Raw genomic sequence first — 24,427 nt, forward strand, 5'->3', positions numbered from 1 at the left:
GACATAAAAACAGACAGAATTTTTTAATGAGAAATACACAAAACTGAAAAAAATTGTACAAATTGAAAAAAAAAACCTGCATTAATTTTTTTTACATAAACTTTTTCATTAAGTGTTAACTTCAGAAGAGACATGTTCCTTTAATAATTCATAAGTACACAACTAAAGTTATATTTTCTGTTGACTGACTAGCTGGGATCCGGGTGGGCATGTATGGGACATTTTACAGAACAAGAGTTCCCCACAGTTTGAGGCCCTGTTCTCCTCACAGGGATCAATAATACGAGTTGGTGCCTTGTCCCGGTTGTGTGTCTGAAGAAAGAAGAGTTACACACATGAGTTAACACAAACACAACACTAGAGGTGGATAGCAGAGCTGCTGAGGGCGTGGCGACTCACTGGAAAGCTGCTCCTGCAGCTGCCTGACCAGAGCTGCAGTCTGCTGCTGCTGCTGCGTCTGCTGCATGCCCTGCCGCTGGAACTGAAACACACAGCAGGAATGAATCAACAACTCTCAGAAATGCACTTTTAGGCTTAACTCTCTGTCCTCCATCATCAGAAATACGCCAAAAAAACATCCTAAAAACCCAATTTTCACTGAATTGGGAATTTAAAGAAAGAAGAACATCTTGCCAAATACTTTCCAATTAAAAAATAAATAAATAAAAAAGGCATTAGAAGACTCTCCAACGTAAAAGAGAACTTAAGAAGAGTTCTGAATGCTGGACATACCAGAGGCTGCTGTGGAGGCAGAGGCTGCATCCCCAGACCCTGGTTCTGTGCCTGGCCCGGCGGAGCAACCTGCTGTTGCTGCGGCTGTGGGACCTGCTGCTGAGGTTGAACCTGCTGTCGCTGAACCTGCTGCTGCTGCTGCTGCTGCTGTTGTTGTTGCTGTTGATGGATTACCTGCTGTTGAGCCTGCTGCAATCACAGGAAAACAGAAGTAAAACGTCAAAAATCTTCCTTTTCTAGCTGAATAATTTCAAATACTGGTAAAATATTTCAGGTTTTGAAGCCTGAAAAGGGATAAAAATGTCTCAAATAATAAATAAAAATCAGAGGATAAACAAAGACTTACCGTCATTGCCTGCTGCCTGAGGTACTGCTGCTGCTGCTGTTGCTGCTGCCGCTGCTGCTGCTGTTGTTGCGCCGTTTGTTGCTGCTGCTGTTGCTGCTGCTGCTGCTGCTGCTGATCTGCCACCCTCAGGCCCGGATGGACTCCCTGGGGTACCATGTGACTGAGATTATGAATCATGTGGGTTGGCTGGAGAGGCTGGTTTGCAAACCTGAATGGAACAAATAAAAGAGAGCGGTCGTCAGAAAATGTAAAGGAGAGAAATCATAAATTGTTTCTGCAGAACCGGAACCGTCCCCTTGCTCCATACGGACCTCGGCGCGCTCTGCATGTTGTGAGCGTAGCCCGGAGCCTGCTGGTGAACGTAACCGCTGGGCCTCGGGGGCATCTGCCGCAGAGAGTCCACCACGGGCGGGTTGGCCCCAGGGTGGGTGCCCTGGAAGCTCTGGTTCCCGTAGGAGGAAGGAACGATGCCGCCGCCTTGGGAGGGATGCTGCTGCATGCTCATGTTCGACTGGTACGGGGTGTAGCCCTGAGAAATGTTCTGAAGCAAGACAAAGACATCATTAGCTGATGATTCCAGGAGCAACAGAGGAAAGCTGCAGAACATGGGCGTACCTGTGAGGCTTGCATGGGAGGATACTGGCTCGGCGCCATCTGTCGTATCTGCTGTCCGTGCATGCCGTGATTCTGCTATAAAAAGAGAAGCAGAAACTTTACAGAGTGCATTTAAATTGGAATTTAAACGGCAACAGGCGTCGCTCCAGCCGCTAGAGACCAACTTACCAGCCTGACTTGTAAATGGTGCCGCAGAATTTCCCCACGAGCCATAGCCTGCGGCTTATAGTTTACCGGGTACTGCTTCTCCATTCCCATCATACCGGGCATGTTGGCTTGCATACCAGGCATCATGCCGGGGTAGTTTGGTCGCGGCGGCATCATTTTGTTTTGCGGGCGGGAGGGTCTGTATGGCGGTTCTAAACCTGGACCTCCTGTAAAACAAATCCACAAGAATTTTTGGCTTTAAAGCGTTTCTTTTTTTTCCCCTCGCTGCAGACGGGGATGTGTGACTGAGACAGAGTTGACCTGGAGGCAGCGGTTGGTTCTGCGGGTACATGCCCATGGGCTGCTGCTGGTTAAAGAGGGTCCTTACAAACTGGTTCGGCATAAGGTCCGGGGCCACTCCATAAGTCATTCCAGGAACCTTTTTTAAATAATAAACAGTTTTAATTTTAATTTTTATTCCTCCAAAGCTTGATCTTGAAGAAAGCTCACCTCCGCCTTTGGGGTAGCACTTTTCTTTTTCTTGCTACTTTTTTTCTTCGACTCAGAAGGAACGGGGGGAACGTTCTTCTCCGGTTTTCCCGGCTCCATAATCTTCTTCTCTGGCTCCTGGGAGATGGGAGTCAGAGGCTCCTCCTCCTCGGGGGGCAGAGGGAGCGGCTCCAGATAGTAGCTTCGAGGTTTGGGCTTCATGTGGGTGTGGTACAGCAGGAAGCGCTGCTGCTCCTCAAACTTGGTGATCTTCCGGTCCACGCGGATTGTCCCGAACCAGCCCCAGGAAAGAGGGGCCGAGTGTTTCAGGCCCTCGAAGACGTCCCACGGAGAAATCTTCTGCTTGGTGGAAACTTGGAGTCCCTGATGAGAATACAACAAAAAGAGTTGAAGAGACGTCCAGGGAGATTCATTGATCTGATTGGTGAGGCTTTAAGAAGCGGTGGGAGTTTGACCTCTTTCTCAAAGCCGGCGATCTTGTTCCCCTTCGTGTCTATCAGCGAACCCTGAGGCTCGCAGGTTATGACGTCACGGGTTTGTTTGGGCAGCGGCAGAAGCTGGCGAACCTTTTCCAAGCTTTCAGACTGCCGATCTCCAAGCTCTTTCTGCGGAAAAACACGAGAAAAAATCTTTAACGTTTTTGATCTGTTGAGGTCTTTTAATTCTTGTGATGGCGTTTTGAGCCAAAATAAAGAAAAACTGAGTCGGCAGGAGTTCATTAGAAATTCACCTCTGAGTTGTGGGCGGAGTAACCCTGTCCCCCTCTCCCAATTTTTTCATTTAGCTTTAATAAAACACAAATACTATAAGAAAATAGAATAACTTTTGGCAGAAATTCCTTTCAAAATAAAAGACACCTTGTCACATTTGATCATCTCAATGCAGCAAAAGCAGTAGTAGCAAGTGTAATGTCAGCAGTGATGAAATAAAAACGGTTGATTTAACTGTTGATGTTGCATCTCTGCCAGAAATGTAAATCTAACAAACCAAAATGAAATCCGAATTAATTAAGTGACACACTTAAAATTAGGGGTGTAACAGATCACAAAACTCACGGTTCAGATCACGTCACAATTTTAGGTTCACAGTTCAGATCCTATTTCGTACCAGTAAAAAGTTAAAAAAACAGCAAAAAAACAACAAGATAAAAGTTAAATTAATTTTTGGAAACGCTTCAAACCATATTTAATAAAACATGTAAAGTATTTCACACACACACAATTGGCTATTTATATACGTAACATCAAAACATTTGCTCATTGAGACCTATTTATTAAAACAAAATATCTATAAACTTTGAACACAGTTAAAATGGTAAACCATGTAGTTTCTGATTACATTTACATGTCTTGAGACCAAATCTACAAAAACTGAGAGAAAGGAATGCTTAAAAATAGTGTTGAAAATACCAAATCTATCTAGAGTACCCCTAAAATACAAATATTCTCACCCCCCACCCCCACCATGTCCAAATTAAATCATAAATAAAACAGTTAAAATCAAACTTAAAATTATTTTTTGGTAATAATTGTTTTATTGAAATAACCGTGGGAACATTTAAAGATTTAAAAATAATAATTGTTATCAATAAAACATGGCACTGCCGTGCCGGCGATTCATGATCTCTTTGGCTCACTATACTTTCGTCCTCTGACGCCGCAGGCAAGACCCTGTTGCGGGGCGGCTTTCTCCTGTGCGGGACAGTTGCTGCTCTTAACTGGGAGATTCTCTGAACCCAGAACGGAGTCGTGTACTGATGCTTTTATTCAGCTCTCAAATTAAATAAACCTGATATCTATTGATCTGCGTCCTTCATTATGAAGTCAAGAAGAGTTTTTGACAGAAGCTCCTCCCACATGCAGCGGGAGCTTCAGGTGAACAGACTTTAAGATAACCGTGAAGCAGTTACTGTAGGGCTTGTTAAAACTAAGACGTACATGAATTTGAAGCAAATTTCATTCGATGTGAGCGGACAATTGATTTAAATGATGCGAGAGCGAGGTGTGTGCGCGTGGGGTGGGGGCTTGGGTGGTTCGCGGTACACGGTGTCGAGTCTTTAACATGTCAAAATTCTCTCCTCTAAACAGAAAATGAGTGGGATGTTTGTGTGTGTAACAACCCAACATTTTTTTTACAGCTGATTTACAACATTCTCGCTTAAAAAAAAGTTTAAAAAAATAGTGGAAGTCTCACCCGGAGCTTTTTAACCAGGTTCATGTACGCCCTCTTGTTCTCCTCCATGCTCCCCTGAGAGATACTGGACATGTCAGCGGCTAGTGTTCCGTTGATCAGCACGCTCAGCATGTCCAACACTGTGGTGAAGAGCTCACTATTGGAAAGAAGCAGAAGTTCAAGACTTTGAACTGTCGGCAGGGTAAAAATTAAATGACTGTCTTCAGCGTTGGCACTCACTTGTTGGACTGCATGTCCACTGTGCCGCTGCTGATGATGTCGAGGAGCAGTACCGCCCACTCCGTGGTCTGCTGCGTGCTGCGCTGCACCGTGTCGAACATGCCACCAACCTGACGGAGAAAATAACAGCTGGAATTAGGAACTGTTTAATGAGCCCTTTCAAATAAGAGACATCTGTGGTTAACCCTATATAACCGTCCACACATTACTGAGACTCCTATCTCATTAGCACGATCCAAACTTTAGATAGAACTTAGTTTATGTTTTCTGCTCTGTAGTTCATCATCATCATTCCACTAGGGCAGGGGTCAGCAACATTTAACGCTAAAAGAGCCATTTGGTCCAGTTTCTTACAGACCAGAACCCAACAAGAATATCGTTAAATGCACAATATTTGTGTTTCTTTGTCAATTACATTTATAAATGTAGCTTAAATATTACAATAATTAAATTTCAAAAGTGTCTGTATGTTTATATGTATATAAGAGTCGTAATTTCTTTTACTTTTTGACAGCTGCACATGCTAGTTCCTTTCACAATAAAACACACCAGTGTAAAAAAAAAGGTCCTCCTGCTGCAGCAGCTTTACTTAAATTAAAAATACAAGAGTCAAACTTTTCTTTATGATTAAGATTTAGATGTTCCACCATCATTTTTTCTCCCTTTTACTCTCAGACATAAACAACATCTTAGTAGAATCTATTAATTAAAAAAAAAACTTCAAAACATTTAGAATAAACTGAGCTTTTTATTGTCATTCTCTAAAATGTGAGGCATAAAACATAAATCTAAATCATTTTCAATCCTTTTAAACTGCATTTGTTCAAAACTTTGATTACAAAAGTGTAATTTACCAAAATAAAACAGTTATTTGACTAACTATAAATTAATAGCACAAATTTAAAGGGAATTTCAACAGAATTTCTGACAGTAAATTAAACCTTTGCTTAGTTAAACTTAGATTAAACTTAAACAAATCTGTTATTTATTCAGTCGTTAGAATTTGTCATTAAAGCTAAACATCCACAATAGAGGGATAAAAGAGCCACAGATTGCAGACCGCTGCACTAGGGGCAGTAGAAGAGCTTTTCCTAGACATTTCAAAATGGCTGCTTCATAACAGATACCATTTATAGATCATTAAAAAATACTGCAATATTTTATCGGTAAAAATCCACAGCAGATTTATCAAACTAAAGTTAGGTTTCAGGAAGATGTTTACCAGGTTTAGTCGTAGCTTCAGTGCCTCGTGCATCATCTGCTTGGCTTTGCAGTCATCCTGATACTGATCTTCTCTCCAGTTGGTCACAATCTGCTGCACTTGGCTGTAAAGTGAGGTGAGGAGGCCTTCTCTCTGCTCGTCCTGCCCCTTCAAGCAGGTCAGCACCAGAGAGAGGAACGGCTGCTGGCTCAGCAGAGACATGCTGCAGGTAGAAGGAACCGGGATTTCTAAAAATCACCAAAATGGGTTTGGCGTCAGAAATAGGAACTAGTCACCGACCTTTTTTGCTTCTGCCTGTCCCGCTCTTTGCGCGAGGAAGAGCCGAGGTGCTGTCCTTTCTCCAGCTCCTCTCCGGCTGCCTTCAGAACGTGACCCTGAACCGAGGTGGGCAGCTTGGCGATCAGCGGAGCCACCAGCCAAACACCCGATCGCTCCGACGAGCTGCAACAACCATTTTCAGATCTCATAAACTCAAGGGATTTAAAACAAATCTGGAGGGAGATTTAATGAACACCTACCTTAAAATAGGTTTCATTTTGCTTGTGGTGCTGTTACTGTTGGAGGCAGAGCCTCCCTGTGCTGCTGTTCCGTTTCCTGAGGGGTTACTGGAGTTCATCTCAGCTGACTTTTGGAAAACTTCAATAGTGGCTTTAGCTATGTTTTCCAGCAGAGAGTACAGCTCCTACACAAAGGAAAAAAAAAACTAAATTTTTCACAAAATTAAAAGGAAAGCTGTAAAGTATTTAGAAAAGTTCCTTACATTGTTGCTACTCTGTTTGATCATGAGCTGAAGCTCCAGACACGACTGTCTCATCGTCCACTGGTCCATATTCTGCACAAAAGAAACAATCCTTTATACATTTGCGCAGGTTTCTCAGTAACTCGTTCATCCACAGGAGGGCAGCACAAGGGTTTTACTGCAGCTGAAGACGAATCGAGATGATCAAGCCGTACCTGAAGGATGCGTTTGATTCGCTGCAGCTGTGGGTTCTCTCCTTCATCGCTGTCCAGCTGCCGGTGAGGATAGCAGATGAGCTGCAGCAGCCGTTGAGCCTGAATGTTCCCCAGCACCGGGTCCTGCAGAGCACTGCTGTCTTCAGACAGAGACTTCAGGCAGCGCTCCCCGACCCATTCCTACAGACAGACACACGGAGGAGCATGAGAAATGTAAGCTCCAGACACTGGGATTCTCAAGTTTCAAACGGAACCAGCTTGACTGAATCATTCTTTAGAAATAAAATGTGCAGAATTCCTCTCCTCGCCTCTCTATTGATTTATCCTGCCTCCGCTTCACAGGACTGTCAGCTCAAACCCTCACCTGCTGACAGATCGTCTTCAGAACATACTTGGCGTACACATCCAAGCTGGCTGTTTCTATGGAGACATTGCGCCTGTCAGATATGTCATCGAGGCCAGCGGGATGTGACAGACCCGAGCCTCGCAGCTCCGCATCACCTGCAAAAAATGAAAAGATTATTTAGCAAAATCCACCGTTTAAATCTGAGGACTTCATGAAAGGAAGGCAGTCTTTGTTTGTCGATGAGAGATGCATACCCAGCATGAACACAGCTTTGAGGACAGCAAACACCGCTCCCACGACAATGCTGTTTTGAGAAGCGGCGAGAAGGTGGCGATCGCAGGAGGAGCGGATGCCGACCATAGATTTGTCTGCAAAAATCACAAGAGGAAAAAACAAGGGATTCACATTTCCGATCAAAAGAGAGTGAAAATCTGTGCCAGTGTTTGCTTCACCACCTGACTTGGCCCCGTCTTGAGGGACGGGGTTGCGCTGTGGGGTTTTGAAAAGGTGCAGCAGAATCCTGCAGGTGAGCCGGGCTCCTGGTTCCGAGTCCTGCTCGCTGCAGGCTGCAGGGGGGGAACCAACATCATCACTGATCCACTTCACTTCAGACCGTTCACTTTATTATCAAGACCCACTTAAATTAAAATTGTGCTTTTTTTACAAGATGGAGAACAAATATTAAAAAAATAAGCTTAAAACTGCATTTCTGAGTATTTCTTTATTCAAATCATTGTGAATCAGAAGGCCTAAATAAGAATAAAAGAAACAAAGAAATCTCTCCCTGAATTCTGTGACTTAAACTGCATTTTGGAAGTCTAGTTTCCAGATTTGTACATTTAAAATTCTCACCGGCATTGAGAAGAGAAGGAATGGCAACGCAGCGAACCAGGTCTTCCAGCAGCAAACACTGTCTAGCGATGAGAATGGCTACAAAGGTCGCCAGGGAATCGTGTAAAGACAAATCACTAACCTGGGAGACACAAATGAAAGACACAGAAGAACCATGAAATGAGGATGCAACTCAGCTGGATCTTCAAACGACGGATTCAGAGGAAAGCATAGCTTACATCCACGTTGCAAAGTAAATCGTTGAAACCACAGTTGCCGTTGTTGGAGGAGCAGCAAAGAGCCTTGAGGATGCCGAGCCACTCTGCACTCAAGGAGCGGCAGTACGCGGTCAGCTCCGCACACAGGATTCCTATGTCGTTCACCCTGAAAGCACACCCCGAAACATGAAGAAATGGAAGCTGAGGTCATGAACAAAGGAAGAAAGGGCGCACCTCTCCGGGTCCCTGTGGTCCATGCAAACATCCATGAGGACGTTCACCACGAAGCTGTAGCGGTTGGCGGGGCTGTCGTTGAGGATCTTTCCCACCACAGAGTGGTTGAAGTTGTGGGCTGAAGGGTTGGCGATGGCTTCCAGCATGAAGCCGGGATCCCAAAGCATGTTGGAGTCAGAAGGGTCGATGTTGCAGTAGATGGAGTTTTTCACTTTGGAGCAGAATTCACTGAGAACACAAACATGACGAATGAATCACTTGTGAAATAGAACTAAACCACAGACTTCTGGAGAGATGGCTTCATTTCTGCAACTTCTAGACACTAGTGGTTTTTTTTACCAATTCAGGAAGAATCATCACATTACATCTGTTATTAGACACAGAAGAAATATGTGTACAATCCGTCCCTGGTAAAAAAAAAAAAAATCTCAAAACAAGTAAAAAAGATTTCCTCTAACCTAATCATCTCTCCAAACTTGTTCTTGAGATGGCTGCAGGATGTGTAGAGGTCATACAGGTAGGCCAGGATGCAGCGCTCAGCAGAGGAACAGTCTGCTGGGTTCACACCCGTTTTGATCACAATACGTAACCTGTAAGACAAAGACATTCATGTAAACCGCCCTTCAAACCACACGGCAAACCTCATTACAAAACCTTTTCATTTTTGACTCTACAAGAGAAACCCCCATCAAACCAAACGCAGTGATGCTGAAGCGTCTCTGTAAAGCCAGGAAATGCTGACTCACCCCGTAACAAATGCTGAATGACACAGCTTCACTCAGGTGTTTCTGCTTCTGCCAGAAGATTTTCCTCTCTTTAACCTGCCAGTCCACGTGTTTAAAGGGTAACCAAACACTAAATCAACATTTTTTTGGCTGTTGACTTCTAAAAGTAGGACTTTAAAAGTGCTGTCTGATTTGTTTAGTTCCTTATATTATGGTTTAAAATTGTCGTTGTGCTGCCCCCTACAGGTTAAAACAAGGTATTATGGTTGAATTTTGTGATTGGTCAACTGGTGTTGGTCCTAGAAGTTTCACATCATCATGCTCTGAGTTTCAGTATTAAAACCACCCATCGTTGAACCCTCGACATGCTCGAGAGTTGAAGCTCACCACGTGACTGTTTGACCTCTCCCCGCAATGCCAAGAGCGTTGGAGCTCTCACCCCGCAACGCTGAAAGCGGCGATTGTCGCCCCGCGACGCTGAGAACGACAGAGCTTGCTTGATGGCTAAACCGGCGCTAAACCGGCTCTTTGATTTGTTAAAAGATTTTGTATTTAAGCGTCACCAGAGACAGCTCAGGTGTTAAAGGGTTAATAAAAAATACAAAAAAAGAACTCGGGCTTTGTCACACGGTAGAACGTTTTGGCTGCCAGTGTCTCACCCGTCGAACACTTGTGCCGTCTGCTCCGGGTTGAGGATGAGGCAGGTATGATATCTCCTTAGCACAGCTACGATGCACAGACACAGGCTGGTGGTGTAGCTGCCCACGAGGCTGGAGGACTTCAGCAGCAGCTCAGCTTCCACCAGACTCAACTCATTCAGCAGCTGGGACAACAACAAAAAATGAGTTTAGTCAGAAGATACAAGACTTAAAAAAAAGTCCCAGAATGATCAAACTGCTGCATTTACCTGGATAGCAAAGTCTATGAGGCCACTAATGTTGAGGGAGTACTCCATGAGGTCAAAGATGAACTGGATGTGCTGGACGAGGGGCAGGTGATAGGACATCCCCAGGGCAAAGCTGTTGATCTGCTCCAGCACATTTCTGGACACCTGCAGACACACCAAAATATGAACACTAACCTGGGAAAATATGAGCTCCACTGTTTAGCCTCAACAAGAGTAGTGGAGTCAAACTGCTTTAAAGTATCAGACAGTTACAACAGGTGTATTTGGAGTGATATGGTATAAACAGAAACAGACCGGAAAGTATCACAAAGACGGCGTAAACTGGGATTAACTGTTACGTTAAATGTTTACGCATTAGCTTAGACAATTTCATGCTGGCTTGAAGAATTTAACCAATCAAAAAGTGCCATTTATGGATTTGATCAATCACATGGAGCCCTTTTATTTTAGATGACGAGAGCCATTGAGAGTATAATGTAAGTGCTGTTGACTTTATTTAAATAAAACTGTTGCAGTAAAACATTATATAGTCATCATTCTAGCATTAGTAGACTTTATATCACAGATTTGGGGCTCTAAAAACTAAAAAGGAAAAGAAAAAAAATCAACATTACTTTTACTTTGATTTAAATGTATATTTATGTTATTTTCAAAGCCTTTTTATGGCTGTTTTTAAACATGTTCTGCTGTACAGGAACATGTGTTCTCTGCTTTACAACTGGCACCAAAAATGTGTAACATGAGATATGTCTGAATTTCCACCAAAATCCCAAACAACTAAAAAACTATATAGTGCAGGACTATATAGTGTCCTGGATTTTAAAGGCAACACGATGCTCACTGCTTTTCTTTTGTTATTCTAAACGCCGGATATGACATCACCGATTTCACAAAGAGAAAATCGAATCAATACAAACATTTCACATTTATTTATGACTCCACTGTGTACTGATGGTGAAAATTTGAATGGTTTATTCAAAAATTTCATTTAAACATGCTTTTTTGTTCAAAATTGTTTGACTGCAATGCATGGTGGTCTATATTACCTAATCTAGTGAGCATCGATGCACAGTAAGGCTTCTGGGAAATTTCTAGTGCACTTGATTTTTGAATTAGTAGATTCTGACAGCACTAGAAAAGGGCGAGCGCACTATATAGTGCACTATTTGGACATAGCTATGATCATTGTATTCTTTGGCTGAGAACATTATCACCTATCTTTTTTTATATTTAGGATTAAAATGGTGAGGCTTCTGTTCTAACCTGGGAGGTGACCTGGTGCTGGTCAAAATGGGAAAGGTGCTGAAATTTGGAGAACAAATCTTCTGCAGTGGGAAAAGCCTCCGGTTTGCTCCTCTTCCTCTTTTGTCCTTCTTCACCTCCTGCACACGTGGACAGAGAAGTGATGAGGTCAAAACGGGAAGCAACAACTGCTTTAAATCAGCTGAAAATGCCCTCCCTCCCTTAAAGTCTGTCATTTCATTTCCAAATAAAGCTTCACTGCAAAAGATGACGGATTAAAATCAAACCGTTCACATAAAAAAAAAAAAAAAACACTCATAAAAATCTGTCTGTAATAACAGAAAACCTTAAATCACATTAGGTTACTGAAATGGAGACATTCTGCAACAACACCGTAAAAACACACCTAATGCCAATTTCTAAACATGGCACCCTTCAATATCCACACTGTTCCCTGAATGAACATTCAACATGATTTAGTCTGTTTCTGAGAGGATCTATGGGGTCAAATCAGGATCAGCTTAACCCATAAGATCCCATGGTGATATCAGTGTAACAGAAAAATATCACAAGTGTTTTCTGTGCTCCACTTGGTTTGTGGTATATCCCACATTATTTTACTTTTAAGTAAAAAAAGTGTCTTATGGCTCAAAAGAATGAAAATGAGTCAGTTGGCTACCGGGAAATGATTGACATCGGGTGACAGAGGTTATAGGATTATCCTTTACCCTCCAGAACAGAGATGGATGTTGTCATCCCTCCTCTGATGCATCAAACTTTGGAAGAGCATGATCACTACTGTCCAAAATGTGAGAGGAAAACAACAGATGTCGTTCTAGAGTAGAAATGATGTCACCGTAGCCTCCTTCACCCAACATCAATCATGTCCTAGTAGTCAATAGGTTCTAAGCTCCAATCCCACACAAAATAAAGGAGAAGTCAAAATGAAAACTGTAAATGTAAAGAGTTTAAAATACAAAACAGCAGCTGTTACAAATAAACATCTTTCATTTTAGTTTTAGGTTTTTTACTCGGGTTTCAGTGTTTCTTCACATAAATTACAGAAATGTACAGTTTTTTTTTTTTCAAATTACATTTTTTTTCCCCCTCTATTTTTCAATAGTTTCTTCAAGTCAAGACTTTTGAGTTTCAAACTGTAATCTTCAATCCAGTTTTTCATTCACTGATCCTGATTTGACCCCATAATAATCTTTGTGAATATCTTCCTGGCCAAAGCGCCATAAAGTGGGACATGCTGTCACCTGTTTCTGCTGTGCTTTTGCGGTTCAGCACTTTCAAAATGTCTTTAGTGATTTTCTTGATGGTGTGTCGCGCCTCGTCTCTCAGTTTGCCAACGCCGTAGAGCACCACTAGACGCTGGTTGCACTCATGGCTGGCGCTTTCCTCCTAGAGAGACGCAGACAAACAAAAACAAGGTGAACTCCATAACCTGAAGAGCACAGAAATGTGGAGGGTTTTTTATTTTATCTAGACCCGTTCTTACCTGTGGAATAGGGAAGTGAGTGGCGTACTGAATGTGGCGGGGTTGGTCGTACAGCTGAGGAAAGGCCGGGTCCATGCTCTTGTCTTTACCGTTGGCCTTGCTGTCTTGATCTGTAGTGTTCTTTTCTGGAGAAGGACTTCCCTTGGACTCACAGTGCATAGGAGGTGAGAACATCTGCAGGAGGAAAGCGAAAAATCCCTTCATGTGAAGACAAACCTCAACTCTTTTTCCTGGATTTAAGAGCAGCAGGAGATCCTGCATTTACCTCATCAAAGTTAGCGCTGGAGTTGTGTTCAATCTCCATGGATTCAGACAGACCTGTATCCTGTTGGAGACAAAACAAAACATCGGCCTTGTTACGGCTTTATACTAAACTGGCATTAGGCTCCATGACTCAGCAACAACAGATGCCTCCAACATGCCTCCATCTTGACACTGCTGCCTGCATCCTGCTCCTTGCGCTCCGATTCGTCGTCGCTGGGTGAACGTGGGCGTGGCAGGTGGGACTCGGAGGCCAGGTCGCCACGTGAAATCAACGTGCACATGTAGATGTTGTGAGAAAAGACATCGTGTCGGATGAGCTCGCAGAAGAGGAGAACCAGGTTGGAGAATTCCACTCGTTCGCTCTCGTTTCCAGGCTCCGCTAATCATGGAAAAGAGGATTTGAATAATTTAATACTCCCAGACATTCAGAGTAAATATGTGTGGGGAGGTAATGAAATCTGACACCGGGACAAAGGAGTCCTTCAGAGACAAACCCCACATGAAACACTTCGGGATGAACTCACTGAGCGTGGGAGCTTGAGTGTCCAGAAACTGCAGCAGAACATCCTGAAAGACGGGTAACGTGGCAGCCGAGAGCGAGCCGGACGACACGGAGCCCTTCTCATCCACGACCTCCGACTCCCCACACCTCTGCAAGCAAACACACAAAACAACACGGTCAGAGTGGAGACTCTCTGCTCGATACACCCTCATTTAGTCCACGGCAATATTTGGTTTGAATACAGACAGAAGGCAGAAATGGAATTAAGAAAGAAAGGGACAAAATATTGCAAATGGATTTACGACACAATTCCAGCCAGTACTGCAATCAAAGAAGCTTTCTAGAGACACAACTAGGATTAAATCAATTCCATTTACAACTATTTAATGCCAATTTATTTCCACCTTTCCAACCCAAAGCCAACTGTGTTTGAAAAACAGTTTGTATAAACTTGATTTACATGAATTAAGTGGAACGTAGATTGTTATAATAATGAATTGTTGCACCAAAAAGTAACAAAAGTTGCAGATTTTTCCTATTAAAAAACTCAAAGCTGCGGACCCGCCCCCTCATGACACACCCTCCCAGGCTGAGCAGCGCTGCACGCCGCTGCCACCCTGGTCAGAGCTGCACACGACAAATTCATCCAAAAAAACTTTTTTTCTCAAAATGGCGGCTTTTCTGTTGTTTTCTTTCTCTGTAGCAACCATTTTATTTTTGGTCACCTAGGAGTGACAAACAGGTCTGCGATTTTCTTGGCAAGTGAGGCTTTTTTTGTTAACCACGCCCACACTCCTAAATTGTCATTGTTTCTTCAGCTTTAGCCAACAATATTATAATGAATTTTCAGAATATTTTGGTTAAAAAAAAACAAAAAAAAAAGCGTGAGCAACAGGTAATGCTGTTCAAAATCTACAAACTTTTTGTTTTCCCCCCAAGTAGCTTCCCAATGTTGTTTGAGGTGTTAGAAGATACATGGAAATATCTAGAGGAGTTTAAATCTGCAGAAGGTGCAAAATGTGATTTTTTTTAATTATTTTTTTTAGGGGGAAATTTTCAAAATGGCTGCTTCTTCCTAGGTCAAAGATCAGCAAAACTTTGGTTTTAAGAAAGAAATCTAAAAATGGGAAATTGAACCATGGATTTGATGCATTTACATTGCATGCTCTAACTAAAGAAACATTTGATGCATTTTTTTTCTAGTGCAAGCAAGAATTTTTTAAAGAATGAAAAAAAAATACACACAATACAACACAAAAACAATAAAACATGTACTTCATAGAGACGGCTCTTACCTCAGCTTCTATTTCAGCTTGTCTTTTTTCCAGAAGCTTAGCCACCACCATGGCCCTGTGCCGACCCGAACGCTTACAGCACACCGCCCATTCACACAGCAAGGTCACTACGGCATCATCATCAGGCGACATCTGCACACAAACAGGATTTAAGAAACAAATATATTCTTCTTTTAACCTGCTGATGCAGAAAACTCCAGGATAACTGATTAATTAAATTCATGTTTTTTTCTCAAATACAAAATAAATCACATTTAAGCCTAACTGTACGCTTTTAATTTATTTCAAATGAAAAAAAATTACCTCATGGCCATCTTTGCTCTGGCCTGAACCAAATATCCTGTTATACAGTGAATCCAGAGAGTTGTTAAAGTCAGACTTCTCAAAGCTGTGGTTGTCCAAAACTTCCAGGGTATGGAGAACTCTCCCGATGGTGAATCCTTGAAAAAAACAAACAAAAAAAGTATTCTGTTAAGCTGTTATAAGTCTAATGCCTGGTTTATCCCTTGGGTCACATTGGTTGCAAGGTCATTAGAAGGGAACCGCCCCAAAGTTAAGTTAAAGTCCCATCAGTGGTGTGCGAAATTTGCTCTCCCCATTTGTCCCATCCCCGGGGGGAGCGGTGAGCTGCAGACACACCCGCGCTCCAACCCCTTAATGCTGAGTGTCAATAAGGGAGGCACTAGGTCCCATTTTTAGAGTCTTTGGTACGACTCGGCCCGGATTTGAACTCACGACTTTCCAGTTTTAGGGCGGACACATCATCCATTCAGCTCGATCCAAAAAGTTTTGTTTTTTACAATAAAAAAAATAAAACTTAATTGTAAAAGTTAGGAAATATAGCAATTTCTAGGATACTTCAATGTGAGAATATAAAGACAGAGAATGCAGACGACTGTTGAAAGAAGTTACTTCAAAGATGGAAACATTTGAGGGACACAAGACGTGGGGAGGCAGCAAGTCTGCTTGGAAGTATAACTAGTTGATGTCATTTCTGGAACCTTTCAACAAAAATATTGTACCAAGATTTTCGTATGTATTAAACATCTATGTCAGAGTCCTCTGCCTGCTTCTGTTTAGTAGACGAACACATGCACTTTCCTCCTCTGTCTCGTTGTGTACCTGCAAGTTCGCTGAGGCAGCAAGTTTAAGACCAAAATATCTTCCATGCTGAAAATACTAATACCAATGAAAAACTGGAGACAATCATGTCAGGCTTGAAAAACAAACTCCACTTAGAAGTTTGTGGCAGCCCCCATGGACAGTCACCAAACAACTTTAGTATGAACTAGAACGCACAATTGATGCAACGTCCGATCGCCATGAGGTACAAACTGAGTATGAGGGTCAGAGACTAAAGAGCGCAGCATCCTCACCTGCAGTCGTCTCCTGACATTTGTCAAATGACCACCTGAACTCCACCGCCTGGCCTCGCTCTTTAATTTGCTCCTCAATTTCCCGCAATTTTGCACGGACCTGCAGGAAAAACAAAAGTCGGATTTGGAAAAAATGTCAAGCAAACGTCAGAATTTCACTGGAAAATGGAATACCAAAGCACCGTCTCATATCATAAATAGATCTACAGACCTCACATTAAACGTATAAAACAGATTTCATAAAAAAAAAAAAAAAAATCAAAATTGAATTGGATTAATTGGTACATAAATATATATATTTTTAAAATGTATTCAATTTATTTGAGAAAGTAATTCGTTTTCTGCAGAACTTAACATTATTTATTCAGAAAAACTGAAAACTGCAGCATGTATCTAAGTAAAATACAAAGTGCTGAAAATAACAAGTTCTCGGGGTGGAAGAAGGAAGAGATGAAGGATGTACCTGCTGTGTAAAAGCAGTGTTGCCCCCTGGCATTGGCAGACTGGAGGGGGCAAAGGGTAAGAGGTCCAGAGGTGAACCCGTCTTGTTTCTGCTGTCCGTCAAAGAGTAGTGCCACACCAGAGCACTGGGACAGCACAACACTATGCTCTGATGACAAAAACATCAAAACAATAATCATTCATTTTTTTATAATGTTTTGAAATAGAACATTTAGGAATTAAAGGATGACAGACAAAAGAACAGAAAGTACCTGCAGCATGCAGCTGAGGCCAAACACCAGCGGCCTGTGCTGCGGGCAGATGTAGAAATCTGTAAACGGCGTCTGCGGCTGGTTTCCTCCTGCCGGCTGGGAGGTTGGGGTCGAGGGGAGGGCGTTGCCTTGCTGCGTCAAGATGCTGTGCCCCTGATGCCCCACTGTGCCAGGGACCAGGCTCCCGTCACTTAGCAACAGGTTGAGGCGACGGGTGCAGAAATAAGCCAGCCGTCGGGACAAGTAAGCAGACTGCACAAACTCCCCCGAGTACTGCGGCGCAGAAGGACAGATGCAGAGCATTACCCACGGTGCTCGGCGTGGAATTAACACCAGCCGAAACAAAAATAGAGGCTGCGAGGCCTATTAGAAGCTGTCAGCAGAGGTCAGCGCCATGGGACCAAGTTTGATCAACTGCTGACAGCTGTGGAAGCTCAAAAACACAAAAAGGAAATTTTTTTTTTTTTTTAATGTGGCTATTTTAAGGGGATTTTTTTTCTTAGAACTGCAACTTTGGACAAAAAGTTAGAAATATTAGACTTTTAGATGAAACTGCAGGGTTCAGCTCAGCAAAATGCAGAAAAAGGTTAACTCCTGAACTCCACTTGACCTTCTCTGCTGTTTGAACACAGTTTCAGTGACACGTGCATTATTCCAGGACCTGTTGCACAACATGTTGTTGTCTAACTAGGTGATTAGCTGTGGAAATCAGAGGAATCTGCACTATGAATTGACCTCAGCAGAGAATGAGCTGACCTATGAACAGAAAGTTTTTAAAGTCTCACTCTGATCCCTTTTTATTGTAAAATCCATCTCAGTGGTCTTTCAATTAGGATTATGCTGTTTTGAGGCAAAATCCAAACATTTTTTAGGACAGTTTCTGCTAAGTGACTGTAGCTCATTTAAAATTTGCCTCTTGAGTTGTGGGCAGAAATGTTGACACGGAGCTTAGCAACCCCGCCCCCACTTCCCATCCCGCCTGTTTACACACTTTCCCACTAGCTCATAGCCTCTCAAAACCCCAACCTAACATTAGCTATGCAACAAATATGGCGAGTTTTGAGCCGGACACCAGCTCGAACGAGAAAAGCAAAGATCTCCTTGGCTACAGCGGATGCATCAGAGCAGGAAGCTTGTGGTCTGCCATTTAAGTTTTATTTTCTTTATGACCTGCAACACACTTTTCATCGGAGTGAAACTTTAATTGATGCTCCAACAGCACATGACATTCTGTTAAAGCGACCCATTCCTGTTGGTATCTTTTCTTTCACAAACCTGTTTTAGAATCACTATTGGTTTTATATTCTTTCACACTTTTACCCAAAACTTCTGCTGAGTGGTGCATGCATGTCCTATCGTTCTGCCTTCTTCGCTGTTCTCTCCATGTCCCCAAAAGCAGCAGGAGTTCCTGCTGAAGCTGCTGCTTTGCATCACAAAGACAGCTGGATTTGAATATCTATGATTTATCATTCAGACTCCACTGCTGAGAAGCCTCAATATTTATTCTGAGCCGTCATCCACCAGGAAGTCTGTAGAAACTAAGATCCTCCGCTCGGCCCGACATGCAGAACTTGTCCATAAGAACCAGCGTATCATACAGTAAAGTTATGGCTTTAAATGACAAGCAACCCTGGAAGCCTGAAAGACTGCAAGCCCACATGCTTTCAAGTAGATCAAAGGGGAGGTTGTAAAGGTTTATCTTTCTAAATCAACATCTCTGCTGCTGGGAAATAGTCCCAAAATATGAATTTTTCTCCTCAGGTTTGTAAAGATTGGATAAAAGGAGAACTGATTCCTTCTGTTTCCTATTTGTGCGACATTTTCACAAAACCTCCTGTCTTGACATCTGGAACATTTATGAATGTACACCCATCGATGTGGCAGGTCCAGCAACCCCACATTTGCATGGTTGCTATGGCAACAAGGGTGGGGTTACAGAATGTGTCGAGATTCTGAGGTGTGTGTGACCGTTGGTTTTTGTGAATGCTCTGCAGGCGACGATGAGGAGTGGTTAGAAATCAGTTTGCTCTGTGGGTTAATGTGGAGAGGTCTTAAATATGAAAAACATTGAGTTTATCTGAGAAATTTTATTCAAAAATTATTATTTATCACATTTTCTTTTGTTTGTTTCACTAACCCTTTAACATCGGAGATGTCACTGGCGACACAAATCTTGGTTAGTGATTTTACGGAGGAGCAGTGGATCTAACCGTCCCGTATGACGCACAACTTATACTGATTTGTGGCGCTGTGGGACTTCTTGTGGTGCCCGCTGTGCAGCGCTAAGGGCAGCCAGTTCCTACCATGAAGCGCATTTATTTCGAAAAATGTGTTTCTATTACAGTTCTGCAAAAAATGTCAATTTCGATACGCCCCAAAAACCACCTCCTCTAAGTGCAAAAACTTTTTTTTCGATAAAAGCAAGTTTTTTTCAAAATTGTGGTGTTTCCATTCAGTGAATTTATCATTAAAAATCAAATTTGCGCAATGTCATAGTTAATGCAAACAACTACAGAGAAGTGAAAGAAAAGCAAACTCTGCACATACAGGAAAAGACTTTGACATAAACTTTCTTACTTTATAGACACCAAGCAGACAAGTTTGACAGTAAACAGCTTTGAATGTCTGACGATTAACCATTTAACACCAGGGATGGTGCCAGACTAACACACACTCTGACCTACTGCAACTCTTTGATTGTTTACATGAATCAGTCAATTATGACGCAGATAAAAAAAAGAGTCATATCAGTGCTACAAATCAGAACAGTTTTACCAGCTGCTGTAGTCACATTCATTGCATAAATGGTTGAAGACTTGCGGTAGTCAAAAGAGCTTTTGTAGCTAAAGCTCTGGTGTCAAAGGGTTAACCCTGATGACACAAATCTGAAATAAATGAATCTAAAAGGCTTCAGTGCATTTGGAATTTCACCAACGAAGTGTGTCAACACTACGATACTCCCTCTGCTCATCCACACCCAGCAGCTTCAACTGTTGACCCGATACATCACAAACAATCAGAACCCAGTTTGTGGTCAGAAAAACACAAACGACATGCCTACAGATGATCACATCTTTCAAATGTAAATCAGTTTTGATCCTGATTTGAGTGGTCTCCTACCTGTAATAGGAGGGGCAGGAGAAGTCTGAGCAGTTCGTCTTCACCGGGTCGGACCTTCTCGAAACACTCCAGAACCCATGTCAGAAACTCGTGTCTGTCCAACATACCGTCCTGGAAGCAGTTTACGCATTTAGAACACGATTGATGTAAAACATTGCATTCAACATAACCTGAATTCTCTTTTTTTTCTGCTACAGAAAACACATTTGTAGTTTGTTGAATACCAATTAGAATTAGTCTGAAGGCAAAAGTCTGCAGAACAGACCAGAATTTTCTCAACTTCTCCTGAGTGTCTGATACCAGCTTACAAAAAGATTAGATCAACCCATTCAGTGGGGAGTAGAAAGGTCAGAGGTCAATTGTAAAACACACTCTCTGAAGTGTTTTCAGAGCATTTCAGATGAAGTTAAAAGAATTGATTTTGTCTTAAACCAATACTCCAAGATGCTGCTTCTGATAATATAAATGGCAGTGGGCTAACCTGAAACATGAACATAGCGAGCTTTTCGTTGTACTCCCACTGCTTCATGGCCGTCTCCACGTCTGCAGGCGTGGCTGGTGGAGGAGAGCTGCAGCCCTGACTTGGAAACTGTCTGTAAAACTCCGCCACTTTCTGAAGCTGCTCCCAAAGGTACTTGGTTATGATCTGTGTCCATTCTGCAGGAAAACAAAAGACAAAGTGATGTTAAAATTCACCAAAATGACACAAACCCATGAAAGATAGGTTTAATTTAAGCAAAGCGGAAGGATTTCATACCTATACAAGGATCTATCACATGCCTCTTCTTGACTTTAGTTTCAGTGATCGCCGCATGATATGCACACGTCATCTTGATCATCCATGCTGAGCGCATCACAGGGACTGAGTACTTGGCCAAATATCCAAAAACTTCCTCCTTTTTGCTAAAAATTGGTACCTGTAAGAGAAAATTCCTGCATCAGTAAAATGTTTGAAAACCTGCTGGTTAAATGTGTCCTAAAATAACTTATTCATTTAATGTAAAGCTCTATTTATTTTAGTCATGTTTTCTATGAGACTAAACATTTAAAAATGCACTACTATCAGAAAAAAACGGATTAATATTCAGAAGTAAATATGATAACTATAATACATACAAGTTTGAAAGGTTAAACTTTATGAAACATGACGTGGGATGACACCTGGAAAGCAATTCATCAAACTTATCTGCAGTAAGGGCTATGATTAAACAGCTCACAGAATGTAAACGGACACAGTTTCTTAAGAGCAATTGCTGCATGAGCTTCAAAATAAATCCTTTTCACTGATGCTACTATAAACTATCTTTGATTGCCTGGAAAAAATCGTAATAGTAGAAACCCTAAATACAGGTATATTTGGCGGTCTAAACAACTTAAATTTACGTGATCTAAAAATAGGCAAAATTGCAATATTATATAGGCACAAATGTCAAAAATAATTAAAAAAAAAACAACATTTTTTTCCAGGAAATAAATAAATAAATTACAAATTCCACATTCATTTTGGAAACTCATGCCCAACTTTGGCATTAACTTTGTCTATAAACAAGTGCCTTAATTATCATACATGATCACAAATATCTCCTGCTAACTAACACCTCACACCACAAACCTAAGATTATCAGTGTAATAAAAATGGCGTAGAGTTTGGAGCCACATGCCAGCTCAGACAAGGAAAACAAAGATATTCATTTTTCTATTTGTCATCAAGTGGAAGCATCAGAATGAAGGGGAGCTTGCAGCTGCCCAGCCTATTTTCTAGGTCACAAATACAATATTCTTCCAATGGCAATTTTTCCATCTGCTCCCGATTCACAACAATTTGAATAAAGGGAATTTAAAGCATAATTTTCTTCCTACACTGTCAGAAAAATGCAACACGATTTTTATTGATGTGCATCTTTAACAAGCTATGAGGATTTCCCTGTGTGAAGTGTGAATTGAAATAGCAGGAAAATAAGTTGTCAGTTTCATGCATAACAACACTCAGTAATGCCAAGATGTATTCACCGGTTTCTTACCTTTTTAGCCAGCTGGGTTAGAGGTTTAGTACCACCTAAATCTGTAAACCAGCTATTGATGGAGCTCTGCGACCTCGCTGTGACGAGCCAGAAATTATCCTTTTGGTTAACCTGCGGTTTACGCTTCCCTGTATCCGGAAAACTGTTGAATCGCAGCTTCTCTGCGATGATGCTGCTGAAGTTGGAACTGATCTGCAAGGACATGGATTTTTAAAAACCTCTGCATTTAGGACAAAATCTGCTAAATAATAATAATAATAATAATAATAATAAAAGTCAATAGTACCTTTGCCGGGTTGAAGTTGACATTTTTGGCAGAACCGTGCTCATCACTAGACACAGCTGGCTGGTTATTGAACCCCTGCTTCACATTGAGGGCAGTCAACTCATCCTGCAACAAAACACACAATATTAGAAGATGTGCTGCACTTCCATTCCTCAACGAGCAGGAAATGTGCTTGACTGGCTCTGCTGACAACACAAAAATGATAATTCCTCTGAGAATTCAGGAAAAAGGTAAAGCTTTCCTACTGACAACTATAAAACTATATCAGCTTCAGAAAAGAACAAAGGAATGTACCATTATCAAAATGGGTAGAAGTCAAAATTAAACTAGAATCAATTAAACATTCATTTAAAAAATAAGGTTAGTTTAACAGGTTAATGCTATTTTTTCTGGAGCAATACGCTTAAAAATATGCTAAAGAAAAGAGTTTTTAGGGATATCACACCCCTTCTGTTTGACGGAAATACAAACTTCTGTTTATAGTTGATATTTAGCCGCATAGCAACTGTTAGCTTAGCTAGCTCTGTTATCTAACGAGCGGTTTGTTTTCCAGTTAAGTGCGGAGCTGCTAATAAGCTGACAGCCGGGAGCTGCTTATTGTTGCTGCAAGGCCCTTCGCTTATACAGCGCTGCTATGAAAACGCTAGCTGTGTGTTAGCCCCCTACAGTTTCTCTGTCGACAATTGCCCCCCACAAAACACAGATCCAACAGGCTCGTAGGAAAGTTGACCGCACCTCTTTTTGCTTTGGATCTTGGGGATATACGTCCGGAGGACCGAGGCGGGGCCGCTTTAATGGCCGGTGTTCGTAACTTAAGATCCCGAAAGCAGCCATCATCTAAGGACATCACAGCCAAAGCTTTCCGCCTCCTGAGCAGCAGCCGTCTCCGGGCTGAATGCTAGAGCGACACACACTTCCGGCTGCCTTTCAGTCTGGCACTTCAAAATAAAAGCTCCAAATTGTGCCCCGCTTAAAGGGAAAGCTCTTATTTTGTTCACTTTCATTAAATGCCTTTAAAACGATAAATAAATAAATAATCAAGTTGCACACCCTGTACAACTTGCACATCAACATGTTAAATGATTAAACAGATTAAATGTTCTTGTACCATTCATATATTACATGTGTACTACTGTTGGAATACATTAAAACAAAGTTTTGAATTGGCCCCTTTGCATTGGGAATTTCCGGAAAGTAATACCGTTTATTAACAACAATTACATTTCTGGGCAACCATATGACTTTATATATATATATATGATTTAGGGCATTTACATTCAGTTTTATAACTATAAATCAGACCCAAATTCCAATAAACACATTCAATATTAAAATCGATGAAAAACTGTTTCCTAACTTGATTGGGAAAAAACATTTTGCTGCTTGTTTTTAATGTTCTTAGCATATCTTTAACTGGATGAATTTCATTTAAAATTTAAATGAATTTTTAATTATTTTATTATGAATAAATTATGAACATGAGTGTTTACATATCCCCAATTTAAAGCACCGTAGTTGAATTGATGCATCCTATCCTAGTATTTTCAACATCTTCAGTAAAAACTTTATAGAATTCTTCACTATTATCAGTGCATGATGCTTTAAAAAAAAAAAAAATTAAAGAGAACCTGTTGGGATCAAATACAACTATGTATTCTTTAGATGTCACTGGAAAGCTGATGTTCTGAAGAAATTCTGTTCATGAGAACAGAATCTCTGTTCAATAACTGACCAACTAACTGAATAATTTTCATTCAATTGTTTGGATGGAACCTTTTACTTTTCTATTAACATTTGCTGAACTGAAACAAAATTAAGGTTGTTCATTTCTTTACAACACCAATAAAAAAAACAACAAATTAAACTTTTCTGTGACCAAGCATTACTTCAAAGTAAAGTTACTTC

General features: G+C 41.5%; 1 protein-coding gene across 2 annotated transcripts; it reads right to left on the reverse strand.

Annotated features, from left to right (window-relative positions):
- Nucleotides 1-4: 4 nt before the first annotated feature.
- Nucleotides 5-23,459, reverse strand: med12 (mediator complex subunit 12). Of its 2 annotated transcripts, none has more exons than XM_024283728.2 (43): nucleotides 23,258-23,459; nucleotides 22,523-22,627; nucleotides 22,237-22,428; nucleotides 20,973-21,132; nucleotides 20,697-20,872; nucleotides 20,216-20,326; nucleotides 17,096-17,368; nucleotides 16,846-16,992; nucleotides 16,383-16,482; nucleotides 15,310-15,446; nucleotides 15,007-15,138; nucleotides 13,734-13,860; nucleotides 13,368-13,588; nucleotides 13,211-13,270; nucleotides 12,946-13,119; nucleotides 12,704-12,848; nucleotides 11,463-11,581; nucleotides 10,200-10,343; nucleotides 9,952-10,115; nucleotides 9,026-9,157; nucleotides 8,568-8,795; nucleotides 8,355-8,499; nucleotides 8,137-8,257; nucleotides 7,740-7,850; nucleotides 7,539-7,652; nucleotides 7,303-7,439; nucleotides 6,939-7,118; nucleotides 6,745-6,816; nucleotides 6,503-6,666; nucleotides 6,264-6,425; nucleotides 5,985-6,186; nucleotides 4,763-4,872; nucleotides 4,544-4,679; nucleotides 2,806-2,955; nucleotides 2,351-2,713; nucleotides 2,162-2,279; nucleotides 1,862-2,067; nucleotides 1,694-1,768; nucleotides 1,390-1,619; nucleotides 1,079-1,286; nucleotides 733-918; nucleotides 400-481; nucleotides 5-312 (listed from the first exon to the last, which is right to left on the reverse strand). In XM_024283728.2, the coding sequence occupies exons 1-43, from the start codon at nucleotides 23,357-23,359 to the stop codon at nucleotides 275-277; spliced, it is 6,459 nt and encodes a 2,152-aa protein (XP_024139496.1). In that variant the 5' UTR covers nucleotides 23,360-23,459; the 3' UTR covers nucleotides 5-274. The 2 variants fall into 2 exon arrangements, with proteins under 2 accessions (XP_024139496.1, XP_024139495.1); XM_024283727.2 differs by having other exon boundaries at nucleotides 733-921; nucleotides 23,258-23,458.
- Nucleotides 23,460-24,427: the final 968 nt, after the last annotated feature.

The sequence above is a fragment of the Oryzias melastigma genome, linkage group LG10 (assembly GCF_002922805.2).
Source record: "Oryzias melastigma strain HK-1 linkage group LG10, ASM292280v2, whole genome shotgun sequence".
In the NCBI taxonomy this organism is placed as follows: Eukaryota; Metazoa; Chordata; class Actinopteri; order Beloniformes; family Adrianichthyidae; genus Oryzias; species Oryzias melastigma.

Coding starts and splice junctions, on each gene's coding strand:
- med12 (XM_024283727.2), bottom strand. CDS start 23,359: ATGATGGCTGCTTTCGGGATCTTAAGTTACGAACACCGGCCATTAAAG. Junction 22,429..22,522: donor TCAACTTCAACCCGGCAAAG/GTACTATTGACT, acceptor ATGTCCTTGCAG/ATCAGTTCCAACTTCAGCAG. Junction 2,714..2,805: donor TCGCCGGCTTTGAGAAAGAG/GTCAAACTCCCA, acceptor TATTCTCATCAG/GGACTCCAAGTTTCCACCAA.